General features: G+C 46.2%; 1 protein-coding gene across 4 annotated transcripts in view; it reads left to right on the plus strand.

Moving 5' to 3' along the window:
- Window positions 1-13588, plus strand: part of ANKRD13B (ankyrin repeat domain 13B) — a 307156-nt gene extending 293568 nt beyond the window's left edge. For all 4 annotated transcript variants that reach the window (XM_063955948.1, XM_063955947.1, XM_063955950.1 and 1 more), the window contains exons 13-15: window positions 145-305; window positions 10781-10857; window positions 12592-13588. In XM_063955948.1, the coding sequence (XP_063812018.1) occupies window positions 145-305; window positions 10781-10857; window positions 12592-12781 (428 nt within the window). In that variant the 3' untranslated portion in view covers window positions 12782-13588. The remainder of the gene's footprint in view (window positions 1-144; window positions 306-10780; window positions 10858-12591) is intronic.
- The last annotated feature ends 218 nt before the right edge of the window (window positions 13589-13806 follow it).

A 13806-nucleotide genomic window follows, 5' to 3' on the forward strand; every position in this document is an offset into this window, starting at 1 on the left:
AATTGGCTTCTTGTGTAATAGTGTTCATGTGTTGTAAGTGCAATGGAAACCATATATCTCAGATGGCTAGCAAACCTCAGTTTATTATGTATCCTGTCCATTTGATCTAGGTGATATTTATGTGCCTTTGTATTGGGTTTGCAGCATCTGGACGTGGATGTGAAATGGACCAGTCTCTGTTTGAAGCCCCTCGAGGGTACAGTGTGGTTGGGAGTTATCGTGAAACCATGCGAGAGGAGGAGGATGACCTGCTCCAATTTGCCATCCAGCAGAGTTTGCTAGAAGCTGGTAGTGAATATGACCAGGTAAGATCTAGTAGTAGTCTCACTCAAATTAATGTACATTCTTCCCACATCTCTTAAGTTTAAGCTCATTTGGATAGGTCCGTCCTTTCTCCCCATGTCATTGTTTGTTAGTATTTTAACCCCCTTAATGCCCCACTGCGTATCATGTTGGTGCTTTATAAATAAAAGATAATAATTTTTGTTAAGCTATTCATAATAAAGTACTGGTTTCAAGAAACATATCAATCATAATGTTTGCTAATATAATATTTGAACCATAATCTAACTTTTGACAGATGCTAATGCTGGTAACAATGTGTTTGTTCCAGAGATGGTGATTTGATGGCAGAACTATTAGATTGATGATTAGTTTTATAGGTTCCCCTGCATGACTTCATAAAGCTTGAAAGTCAAAGCAGAAGTAGCATTGTGGTTTGTGGCATTCAAATCAGCTGCATCAGCAGATGACATGTTGGCTCAGTAGGGCGTGAAACATAGAAACACAGACTTGGCCCATCTAGTCTGCCCCTTTCATAACCTTTTGGCAACCTCAACCCTATTTGATTCTTAGTTCTTTGTAAGGATATCCTTCACTGTTCAAGCATGCAGTGATTACTCCCATTCTGAAAAAAAATTAAAAAAAAATTCTGACCCTAACTCTCTCTCAAACTACCATCCCATCTATCAGCTCCCATGTCTCTCGAAGCTACTTGAGAGACTTGCCTACACTCACCTCACACAGTTTCTTAATTCACACAACTTATTGGACCCACTTCAGTCAGGTTTTCATTCCCAGCACTCCACAGAGACAGCACTGACTATAGTAGTGAATGATCTAGTCACTGCGAAGTCCAAAGGCTATTACTACTTATTCTTCTAGATCTCTCTGCTGCTTTTGACGCTGTTGACCATTCTCTTCTCATACAAACACTACAGTCCATAGGATTTCAAGACACAGCCCTCTCTTGGTTCCTGTCCTACCTATCTAATCGCTCCTTCAGTGTACGCTTCTCTGAATCCACTTCCTTTTCACTACCTCTTTCAGTTGGATAACAACAAGGCTCAGTCTTAGGTCCTCTGCTTTTCTCAATCTATACCTCATCTCTTGGTAAACTAATCAGCTCTTTGGATTTCAGTATTTACATTTGTACATAGATGATACTCAAATCTATCCTCCACAGATTTGTCACCATCTGTATTGGTCCATGTCACTGAATCACTGAATACCTTTCTGCCGTTTCAGCGTGAATGTCATCTCTCCACCTGAAACTTAATACAGTATTTTCAAAACAGTTAATTATATTTCCACCGGTCAATAGTAGTTACCAACCTGATATCTCTATTACTGTTGAGAACTGAACTGTCAATCCTACCCCACAAGCTCGCTGCCTAGGTATCATACTTGACTCACAACTGTCCTTTGCCCCCCACATTCAATCTGTCTCAAAATCATGTTACATACATAAAAAAACATATCCAAAATATGACCATACCTTAAACAAGACACTGCAAAAACTCTAATCCATGCTTTCATTATCTCCTGCATTGATTATTGCAATAGTCTTCTTACTGGTCTTACCAAAAGAGACTCTCACTACTACAATTAATTTTGAATGCAGCAGCTGCTAGGCTAATATTCCTCGCTAGATGTCTGCAGATCCACTCTGTCAGTCCCTCCATTGGTTACTACCGTATTCAATCTAAAATACTTTTACTCACACACAAGGCCATTAACCAAACTACACCAATGTACATCTCTTCGTTTATATCAAAATATCTCCCAACCCGACCTCTCCACTCTTCACAAGATCTACGACTCTCATCCACACTTATTATTTGCTTCCATGCACGATTGCAGGACTTTCTTCGAGCTGCACCCACTCTGTGGAATGCCCTACCACACACAGTAAGACTCTCCCTTAGTCTCCAAACCTTCAAGCGTTCCCTGAAAACTCACCTCTTCAGGCTAGCTTATCACATTCCAGAACCGCTTACTCAACCTTCATAAGCTTTCCTATCCAATTATATCCCCACTGTACAGTCCACACATATCCTCCACATATTTTCTATTTCTTTACTTCATCATTGCTGTGATGTGGTACCATGCAGCCCACCTAGAACCTTTGCAAACCAGTGTACAGCTATGCAATAGATAGCACCTATACTTGTGTATCAATGCGTGGGAGTTAGGGGGGGACGATCACCGGCCTCTGTAAGGTGTCAGAGCCGCTTCCCCGCTGCAGGACCACTGTCCTGAGAGGTTGTTGTACAGCGGGGGAACTGCGCCTTAGCGGTCACAATCGCAGCACGCTGCACACCCCTAACAGTAGCCTGAAGATGACAACAGTGGTGAGTACAAACTGGGGGCCCCGCTAGGTGGGTCCCCCATTTCATGGTGCGGCAAAAACGCAGGGGAGGCATACAGGACCCTCCTGGTGGGGACCCGCTATAGCCCCCTGTGTACACTGGCAGTGGTAGTTAAAACTAGCACTTGCTGTGATGTTTACACTCCTAGGGAGACTTTGCCAGTATAAATATAACTGAAACTCCAGCGCCATTACATGGAGCGCGTGCTTCCTCAGAGCGGGACCAGCTGTGCTTTGGCGCCTTCCTCTGCTTACAGCTGCAGCAGCAGGCACACACAACTCCTCCAGACACTCAGGATACGCAGGAAAACTGGTACAGGGGTGTAGCAAAGGGGGAGAGCCGCTATTGTACACAATCTGTATCCTGAAAAGGGCAAAAACTCTGGTATTTCATTGTGATATAACAGCTTGCAGCCTCAATGGGGCTGTTTAGCTTGGGTGTCCTGTTCCCTTCTCTCTGTCTCCCTCTCACATACAGTAAGTGCAGGCTTGCTATTGTATTACTTGTCTGTGTGTATGTGTATATAAGTGTTGTTTACTGTAAACATGGTAAAACACCTATTATGCAGTGTATGTCACTCCAAATTCTCTCCCTCTACATCTGGTTCCATATTATGAGAACAATGCAGTCAGTCCTCACACCTCAGTGAGGGGGCTGGGGGGGGGGGGGGGGGGGTCAAGAGCCTTCCTGGCTAGGTGCCATAAAATCCATGATGTCAGATATGTCATCTCAGCTCACTGCTAATGCTCAAAAAACAATTTCAGCAGGCTGTTGCAGACCTAGCTGCAAGGGCAAATGTTCCACAGCCCCCCTCTCTAACTCAGGACCAGTAAAACGTGGGTTACCTGCTTTACTCTCAGATTCAGATGAGGAGATACAGGAGGAGGGGGAGGAATTGGATCCCATTACTGGGGATTCCCCTTCTGCACAGGGTATTGAACCCCTCATTTTAGCTATACGGAATGTGTTAAAACTTCCTCTAGAGGACGCTGCGACACAGCAGTCATTTTTCTTCGCACAGAACAAGCTAAGTGTCACTTTCCCTGATTCTGCAGAGTTAGATGACCTATTTAAGTTAGCCTGGAACAATCCAGATAAAAAATACCAAGTGTCAAGGTTTTTTCACACTTTCCTATTTGCTCCTGAAGGCAGGAAAATCTGGGAAGAACCCCTGGCTGTTGACGTATCAGTATCTCGCCTATCTGAAAAGGCGGTACTGCCAGCTCTGGACTCCTTTACCATAAAGGACCCTGGGGATAGAAAAATAGAGACTACACTGAAGTCTATCTACACAGCAGCAGGGATATCACAAAGACCGGTCATAGCAGGTTGCTGGATGACTCATGCACTTCATACGTGGGCTACTCAAATTCAGAAGGGCCTCTGGGGAATATGCCCCTGGTCACTACAGTGACTCTCCTGAAGCACATTCAGGACACTGCACGCGTCCTGAGTGACTCAAGGAGATAGGAAATATTAATGCTAGGACCACTGCTATGGCAGTGTCAGCGCGCAGGGCTTTGTGGTTGCGTCAGTGGATAGCGGATGCAGAGTCCAAGTGCAGTGTAGAGTCTATTCCCTTTTTCAGGGGAATGGCTCTTTGCGGGGAATTGGATACGTGGATTTCTAAAGTTACTACGGGGATATCCATGTTTCTCACCTCTGGGGCCCCGCCGGCTAGATGTTCCTACCCGGGGCCGTCTACCCAGTCCTTTTGGTCCAACAGACTTAGATCTAGGGCCAGAGGTGCCTCCAACGCGGCTAGAGGCACCAGAGGTAAAACAAGAAAACCAGCGATCGCAGGTTCTCAGTAGAGCATCAGTTCAGCTTCCACTAAGGCCTCAGCATGACAGTGCCCACCCACCCCGAGGAGATCGCGAGGTGGGAGCTCGGCTGCGTCGCTTCAGCTGCATCTGGGAAAGCTCCTGCCAGGATACCTGGGTAAAGGACCTCATTTCTCAGGGCTACAAGCTGGAGTTTGACGGTGCTCCTCCCCAACGATTTTTCAAATCAAGCTTACCAGCTTTGGAGGATACGCGTGTTATGCTGCAACAGGCCATCCTAAAATTGGTCATTGTTCCAGTGCCACTGCAACAACAGGAAAAGGGTTACTACTCCAACCTGTTTGTGGTACTAAAACCGGACGGATCTGTAAGACCCATTTTGAATCTGAAATCTTTGAACCCTTACCTAAAGGTTTTTAAGTTCAAGATGATAAAATTGGTCATTGTTCCAGTGCCACTGCAACAACAGGAAAAGGGTTACTACTCCAACCTGTTTGTGGTACTAAAACCGGACGGATCTGTAAGACCCATTTTGAATCTGAAATCTTTGAACCCTTACCTAAAGGTTTTTAAGTTCAAGATGATAAAATTGGTCATTGTTCCAGTGCCACTGCAACAACAGGAAAAGGGTTACTACTCCAACCTGTTTGTGGTACTAAAACCGGACGGATCTGTAAGACCCATTTTGAATCTGAAATCTTTGAACCCTTACCTAAAGGTTTTTAAGTTCAAGATGAATCCTTGTGAGCAGTGATTGCGGGCCTGGCAGAACAGGAGTTCATGGTCTCCCTGGATATAAAAGACGCCTATCTCCATATCCCGATTTGGCCACCTCACCAGGCTTACCTGAGGTTTGCCCTGCTGAACGATCACTACCAGTTCTAGGCGCTACCCTTCGGACTGTCCACAGCTCCGAGGGTGTTCACGAAGGTGATGGAGGAGCTGATGTTCCAACTCCGGGTCCAGGGGGTCAATATTGTCCCTTACCTGGATGATCTCCTGATAAAAGCAAGATCCAGGGAGCTTTTAGTGCTCCAAATAGACCGCTCTATCCAACTTCTGTCACACCATGGGTGGATCCTCAATTTACAGAAGTCCCACCTGTAGCCAATTCAGCGGCTCCTGTACCTGGGAATGTTGCTGGATACTGTGCCAGAAAGTGCTCCTCCCAGAGGACAAAGCGAGAATACTTCAGGAGATGGTCCGCATGGTTCTCCGGCCTACTTGAATATCCATCCATCTTTGCATAAGATTGTTGGGGAAGATGGTAGTCTCATACCAGGCGATCCAGTATGGAAGGTTCCATGCCAGAACATTTCAATTGGATCTCCTGAGCAAGTGGTCCGGATCACAGCTTCAGATTCACCGGATAATACGGCTTCCACCTCAGGCCAGGATTTCTCTCCTGTGGTGGCTGTAGTCCTCCAAACTGCTAGAAGGTTGAAGTTTCGGGATTCAGGATTGGATCCTCCTCACAACGGATGCGAGTCTGAGAGGATGGGGAGCTGTCACCCAGGGGGATCAGTTCCAGGGCAGGTGGTCAGCCCGCGAAGCCCTCCTTCCGATCAACATTCTGGAACTTCGGGCGATCTACAAAGCTCTGATTCAGGCCTCTCCTCTACTCAGAGATCACGTGATCCAAGTGCAGTCGGACGTTGCGGAAGTGGCGTACATCAATCGACAAGGAGGGACAAAGAGTAGGGCCTGCATGCGAGAGGTGTCAAAGAGACTCCTCTGGGCAGAAAAAAATGCAAGAGCGATGTTCGCAATCTTCATTTTGGGAGTAGACAACTGGGAAAAGGACTTCCTGAGTCATCACAATCTCCCCCCGGGAGAGTGGGGACTTCACCATTAGGTGTTTCAGCAATCATCGACCGGTGAGGTTGCTCACAAATAGACATGATGGCTTCTCGATTCAACAAGAAGCTTTGTTGGTATTGCTCACGAACCAGGGACCCTCAGGCGAGGGCAGTAGATGTACTGACATCGCCTTGGCCTTACCGGCTGGTCTACCTGTTTCCACCGATTCCAGTGCTCCCAAGGGTGCTCAAACAAATCAGGAATCAAGGAGTCCAGGCAATTCTGATTGCCCCAGATTGGCCCCAGAGGGCATGGTACACGGATCTTCTGGACATCCTAGTTCACAAGGGCCTTTCCAAAAAGGTTATTGCTACGATGGTTCAGGCCAGGAAACCTGTGACGTCAAAACACTATCATCATATCTGGAGGAGATATGTCTCTTGTTGCAAGAAACACATGTATCCGCCTGCGAAGTAACACTTGGGGCGTTTACTCCGTTTTTACTGCAGGCTGGTGTGGATAAGGGCTTACATCTGGGTTCCATTAAGGTCCAGATTTTAGCTCTTTCCATTTTCTTCCAGAAGAAATTGGCAGTGTTTCCAGAAGTGCAGACCTTCTTGCAAGGGGTACTTCACATTCAATCTCCTTTTATGCCGCCCACGCCACCCTGGGATTTGAATGTTGAGTTGGAATTTCTACAGTCCTCCTGGTTTGAACCTCTGATGGCGGTAGAAGGCAAGTACCTCACATGGAAGACAGTGATGTTATTGGCCTTCGCTTCTGCTAGGTGTGTCTCAGAACTGGGGGCCTTATCGTGTGAAAGTCCCTACTTGGTCTTTTACGAGGACAGAGCGGAGCTCAGGACTAGACAGCAGTTCCTGCCGAAGGTCGTCTCTGCGTTCCACTTGAATTAACCTATTGTGGTTCTGTCAGGTTCTGGCACTTCTGCTCCTCTGGAGGCATTGGAAGCTGTGCGAGCCTCGAAGATCTATATCAAGAGAACAGCTTGGATCAGAAAGATGGATTCCTTGTTTGTCCTCTGTGATGCACAGAAAAAGGGATGCCCTGCTTCTAAGCAGTCCATTGCTCGTTGGCTTAGGATTAATATCCAACAGACCTATGTGTTGGCAGCCTTACCTGTTCCACAGTCTCTGAAGGCCCACTCTACAAGATCAGTGGGGTCTTCCTGGGCGGCTGCCCGTGGAGTCTTGGCCTTGCAACTATGCAGAGCTGCTACCTGATTGGGGAAGAACACCTTTGTGAAGTTCTACAGGTTTGATACCCTGGCCAAAGAGGATACCCAATTTGGGCAGGCGGTGCTGCAGACGTCTCTGCACATTCCTGCCCATTCTGGAAGCTTTGGGACTTCCCCATCGTACTAAATTCCCCCAATATCCCTTATGGATGCTAGAGAAAATAGGATTTTAATTACCTACCGGTAAGTCCTTTTCTCGTAGTCCATAAGGGATATTGGACGCCCGCCTCAATGCGTTAACTTTTCTGCGGGTTCTTTTTTATATGGTTACCTGTTCAGCTGTTGCTGTTTTGTTACCAGCCGTTGCTGGTCGTTTTATGTTAGTGGTGTGCTGGTGTGTGAATCTCACCACTCGTTGTTATGTTCCTTCTCTCAAGTATGTCTTTTCTCCTTCGGGCACTGTTTTACCTATAACTTCCTGTGGGAGCGGGCATAGAGGGGAGGAGCCAGCACACCCAGTTGAAGAAATTTACAGTGCACTGGCTCCTTTGGACCCCGTCTATACCCCATTGTACTAAATTTCCCCAATATCCCTTATGGACTATGAGAAAAGGATTTACCGGTATGCAATTAAAATCCTATTTACAGTTACATAAATGTTATCCCATTCCCAGACAGTTGTAGACACAATAAAAGAAAGGAACAGTACAGGAAATTGTATTCATTGATTGTGCACCCCTGACATAGGCATGCGCAGCTATTTTATTAGGGGGTGCACCGCCCTTTGGATGTGTCTAGCTCTATTTTACATGCACTAAAATACAGGTAGATATAATACACCCCAGAGAAAAATAACATACTGTTAGGGTGCGACCACCGGCCGGTACGGACTGTCTGCTACGGCATATCCCTGAGACCTAGCTGCCGCTGCACCCTAATGCTGCTTACACTTCCCCAACCTATCCCTGACCCAGTGGCGGAACTAGAGAGTGGTGGGTCTAGGTGCATATGCATTCTCCTCCCCCCACACACTCCCCACCTCTTGAACCCCCCAGTACCTACACCTTTATTTTCAGTGGGTCATTCTGAAAAGTAAGGGAGATTTAGGGTGCCGAACATTTGAGTTTTAATATAACACAAGTAAAGTTTACATTTTATTCATGTGCTATCAGAGCCTCATTTGTCTTTTTTTATGCCATCATACTCTCTATATATGCAGGACACCAGCATTTTTCATACATGACCCCATGCTCACCAGCTACTGGTAGTAGTGCCCCTTATTCACATTATGCCACACAGTATGAGCCGAAATTCACATTACGCCACACGGTATGAGCCGAAATTCACAATATGCCACACAGTATGAGCCAAAATTCACATTATGCCACGTGGTATGAGGCAATGGGGGGGTCATTCAGACCCGATTGCACGCTGCCTTTTTTCGCAGCCGTGCGATCGGGTCTGAACAGCGCATGCCCATAGGCCGCAATTCGTAGGCACATCAGTCGCCGGCGACGGCCGGCGCATCAGTCGCCGGCCGGCGCCAGGGAGTGACGGAACTAACGAAGAAAGCGTTCGCAGCAGCGAACGCAAGAAGATTGACAGGAAGTGGCTGTTCGGGGGTGTCAACTCAACGTTTTCAGGGAGTGTCAAGAAAAACACAGGCGTGCCCGGCCGTTTCCAGGGAGGGTTCATGAGGTCAGCTTCTTCCAGGATCATCACAGCGGCTGAGTAAGTCCTGGGCTGTGCAGAAACTGCACAAACTTTTTTTTGTGCAGCTGACTGCACAGCCGATCGCACCCTCTGCACAGCGATTACCCCATCCCCTGTAGGCAGCGATTACCTGGTCGCATCAGTGCAAAAAATAGCCTGCGTGCGACCAGGTCTGAATTAGGCCCAATATTCACATTACGCCACACAGTATGAGCCAAAATTTACATTACTTCGCAAGGTGTAAGCGGAAATTTACATAATGCCACACGGTATGAGCCGAAAATCACATTATGCCACACGGTATGAGTCAAAATTTATATAATGCCACACGGTATGAGCCAAAAATTACATTACCCCACACAGTATGAGCTTCCCCCTGGCGTCTCTCAGCCACACTATAATCTCAGCCACACCATAATCTCAGCCACACCATCATCCACCCGTGTCATCTCTCAGCCACATCATCATCTCCTCCAGTGCATCATCTCTCAGCCACATAATCGTCTCACGACTGTGTCTCTGCCAAACCTTCATGTTTCGCCTGTGTCTCTTACTATCCCCCTCCATTCACTCTGTGTCGAACAGCCTCCCCCACTTCATTTTGTGCCTCCCCTTTCATTCTTTATTTCTCTATGTAATCATCCCCCCTTCATTCTGTTTCTCTGCCCCCCTTCATTCTGTTTCTCTGCCCCTCCCCCTTCATTTTATGTTTCTCTGCCCCTCCCCCTTCATTCTGTGTTTCTCTGCCCCCTTTCATTCTATTTTTTCTGCTCCCCTTCATTCTATTTCTCTCTATCGACCCTCCCCTTTCTATAGCTCTGTGTGTGTGTCCTTTCTATATGCCTGTGTCCTGCCAGCCACCCTCACCTTCGGAGAGCCAGAGGCCGGTGGACAGTGAGGCCAGGCAACAGTACTGGCGTCGCGGTCGTACTCCTGACAGCAGCCCTAAGAAAATGGGAGCTGCACTGCTGTAGTCAAGTCATGCCGCTGCAGCTGAACACCACGGGCCTTCGGCGGCGCAATGGTGGGTGCGCAATGCGGGTGCGGTGCCAGGGTGGTGGGCGGTGCGGGCACGATGCCATTGCCGGAAAGCCACTGAGGGTCTGGGACATTTGGAATGGCCTAATCCACCCCTGCGCACCGCTCTAACGTGGTCAAACTGAAAGTAAGTTTTAGCTCCAGCTTCCGGCAGCAAGGGCTGCTGGGAGCTGTAGTTTATATTCAGCTTGATCATAGGTAGTGCCGGCTCCTACTCATTTCAGGCATTTCGTGGGGTCCACTCAGTCTCTGCGGGATTTAAGCCTCTGCTTTGACAGCATAGCGGGGTAAATTCACTAATGGTGAGGGGGTTGCTGGACACCAGGCACCCCCTGTGCGCACGCCTATGACCCCTGTCCTACACCAAGAGTGTCTTCATCAGTTTCAACTACTAGATTTAAAGGGGCAATAATATTATATTCAACACACTCCTTGTTTTGTTGTTAATATTATTGTCCTTTAAATCCAGAGGCCAAAACAACTGAATATTTGGCGACTTTGAAAAATGCATTTTTGTAAATTTACAGTCTGAAATATTTATGGATCTTGCAGGGGAACCAAAATGTATGTATAGTAATTTCTGTATAATGACTTTACAGGTAACCATTTGGGAAGCTCTTACAAACAGCAAACCAGGAACAAACCCAATGTCAAACGAAGGGCGGAAAGGAGAGAGGTTGGTAAAGCACTAACTCAAGAACATAAACTAGCTGGTTACGGATCATTAGATCTACAGTCAGAAGGTCTACAATCATTAGGTCAACACCATATTGTCGACAGGTAAAAGCTTGACATGGACAAAAGGTCGACCTAGTCATTAGGTCGACCTATGAAAGGTCGACACAGGATAGGTCGACAAGTTCAATAGGTTGATATAACATTTTAGCATTTTTTTTGTGTCGCTTTCATCTTCTGAGCACTTGGACCCTCATTTAGTGCACAACGTCCCCTCGCATGGCTCGCTTCACTGGCCATGCTGCGAGCACAGTGCCTTGCTCCACTACTACTGTGCTCCACACAGGTTACTATTCCATGTCGTACTTCATGTGGATGGTAAAGTGTGAAAAGTTGAATCAAGTGAAAAAAGAAAGAAAAAAGTAAAATCGAATGTCGACCATATGTGTGTCGACCATTGGCATGTCGACTCCTTGTACCTGTTGACCGAAAGCAATGTCGACCTTTCATAGGTTGACATAATGACCATGTCGACTTAATGCATCTCGACCATACAGTGTTGACCTTTTGACTGTCTAACTAGACACTGTAGATCTATTGACTGTATACCAACAAGCTATGTGAGCTCCAGGTCACACTGCTGCTGGCCATACATCCTGTACAATTAGTGGTAGCAGAAATTCACCTTTTACCATGTAAACTGTTCTACTGTCTACAGTACTTCATCATAGATCCTCCCAGAAATGCATTTTATAGCTCTGTTTGAAGGAGAATCCTTTTTATTTTAGGGGTACCTCCGGAGGGACAATTTATTTCTCTTTTCACAATTTCTGTAGGAATTTCTTTTCTTCTCATGCCACATCTTGGAGCATGGAAAATGAGGCAGCCCCATTTCTGGCATGTTCATTAAAAAAAAAAAATGCTCAGACATTTTTTGGTATCAAATCACTTCAGATGTCTAAATATGTGTGTACCTGGTGTCTCATGTATTGAAGGTTACAGCCCAGGAATCAGTCCTACTGTATCTACTACACACACAAATAGAAATGTGTCACTACTCCACATACAGTTAGCATGCTCCACTTTCAACAGTTGAGCTTTTCTCTTTAACTATGGGGGTCATTCCGAGTTGTTCGTTCGTTGGCGATTTTCGCAACGGAGCGATTAAGGCAAAAATGCGCATGTGCATGGTACGCAGTGTGCATGCGCTAAGTATTTTAGCACAAAACTTAGTAGATTTACTCACGGCCGAACGAAGAATTTTCATCATTGAAGTGATCAGAGTGTGATTGACAGGAAGTGGGTGTTTCTGGGCGGAAACTGACCGTTTTCTGGGAGTGTGCGGAAAAACGCTTGCGTGCCAGGATAAAACGCGGGAGTGTCTGGGGAAACGGGAGGAGTGGCTGGCCGAACGCAGGGCGTGTTTGTGACGTCAAGCCAGGAACGAAACGGGCTGAGCTGATCGCAGTGTAGGAGTAAGTCTCAAGCTACTCAGAAACTGCTAAGAATTTTCTATTCGCAATTCTGCTAATCTTTCGTTCGCAATTCTGCTAAGCTAAGATACACTCCCAGAGGGCGGCGGCCTAGCGTGTGCAATGCTGCTAAAAGCAGCTAGCGAGCGAACAACTCGGAATGACCCCCTATGTTTCTATTTAACCTCATGTTATATTTTTAATCAGAAGAAAATGTTTCCTTTTTAGACTTCTGATCTTTTGTTATTGGGATTTTTCTGCAGAACCCCCCAGCACACACAGCCATGCAGCCCCCCACATACAGTTTCTAGCAACGTATTCACCACTTATCAGGAGCAACTGCGGATAGCCATGGAGCTCTCATCCAAGGAACTGGAGGAAGAGGAGAAGCTGAAGCAGCAAGAAGAGGAAGAGCTGGAAAGGATCCTACAGCTCTCCTTAACTGAGAAATAGCTGGACATCAACTTTATAAGACAAGCACCCAAGGAGGTCTAGCCAATTTACCGAAGGACTCACTTGGGGAGGCAAGGGTCTAGACCGTTGTCTAAAACATTCATCAGGGACAGCAATGGGTGCATAATTCTGTTACACACAATGCATTGCAACATGAGCCAGCAACAGGGGTCACACCACTGTAGCCTTTTGTTGACATACTTCCCACTCTCCCAGATTTAGGAAGTGTCAAATGAACTGATGTAATTTAACAGAACACAGACACTAGGTACAAACTCCGAGTGGGCGGGGTCACCCTATCATGCCATAGTGGATAGGTTGATTGTTATATCCTTTTTGCTACTGGAGGTAAAAGCAGGATACTGACGTAATTATGGATTGTAAACTCTCCAGCAGCAAACTGGTTTATTTTAACAGTATGATAATCCAACAGGAGATGGACATCCTGTAATAGTGGCCTCCACACAGGGCTGTAGTCGGATGTTAAGAAAATGTTTGGAGATTGTGTGCGCAATATATGTTTATTCTTTAATTATCAGGGTCAGTTCTATGTTAGTGGTATCAAATTATGACAAAAAGTATATTAAATGTTTCTGAATTTCTGCAACAGAAGACAGAGAGAAGCTTGTTTTCTCCTCCTACAACCTCCCAGAAACGACGCCACATGTTTCTGGATGATGTGCAGTTACCACAAATTCCACAAATGGACTGAAAATTGGGGTTTTCCTTTCATATAAATTAAAAAAATTCCATGTTTGATGTAAAATAAAATGGTAATAAAAGGAGCTGCCACCTCAGAACCGTTAATTAACAGTTCCCTTTTGTTTACATCAGTGAAAAATCTGTATTACTGTTTAGGAACCTTCCACCACCAGCTTTCAATGAGAGGAATAGAGGTTTATGAAATGGACTTAATTCCACACAACCCTCCACTGTGCACACTTTACTAGGGACTCTGCTTTTCAGCATAATATCAGATACCCATACATCACAATTAAGATAGACAATTAGAAAGCCCGTCTGGC

The sequence above is a fragment of the Pseudophryne corroboree genome, chromosome 2 (assembly GCF_028390025.1).
Source record: "Pseudophryne corroboree isolate aPseCor3 chromosome 2, aPseCor3.hap2, whole genome shotgun sequence".
NCBI classification, from domain to species: domain Eukaryota; kingdom Metazoa; phylum Chordata; class Amphibia; order Anura; family Myobatrachidae; genus Pseudophryne; species Pseudophryne corroboree.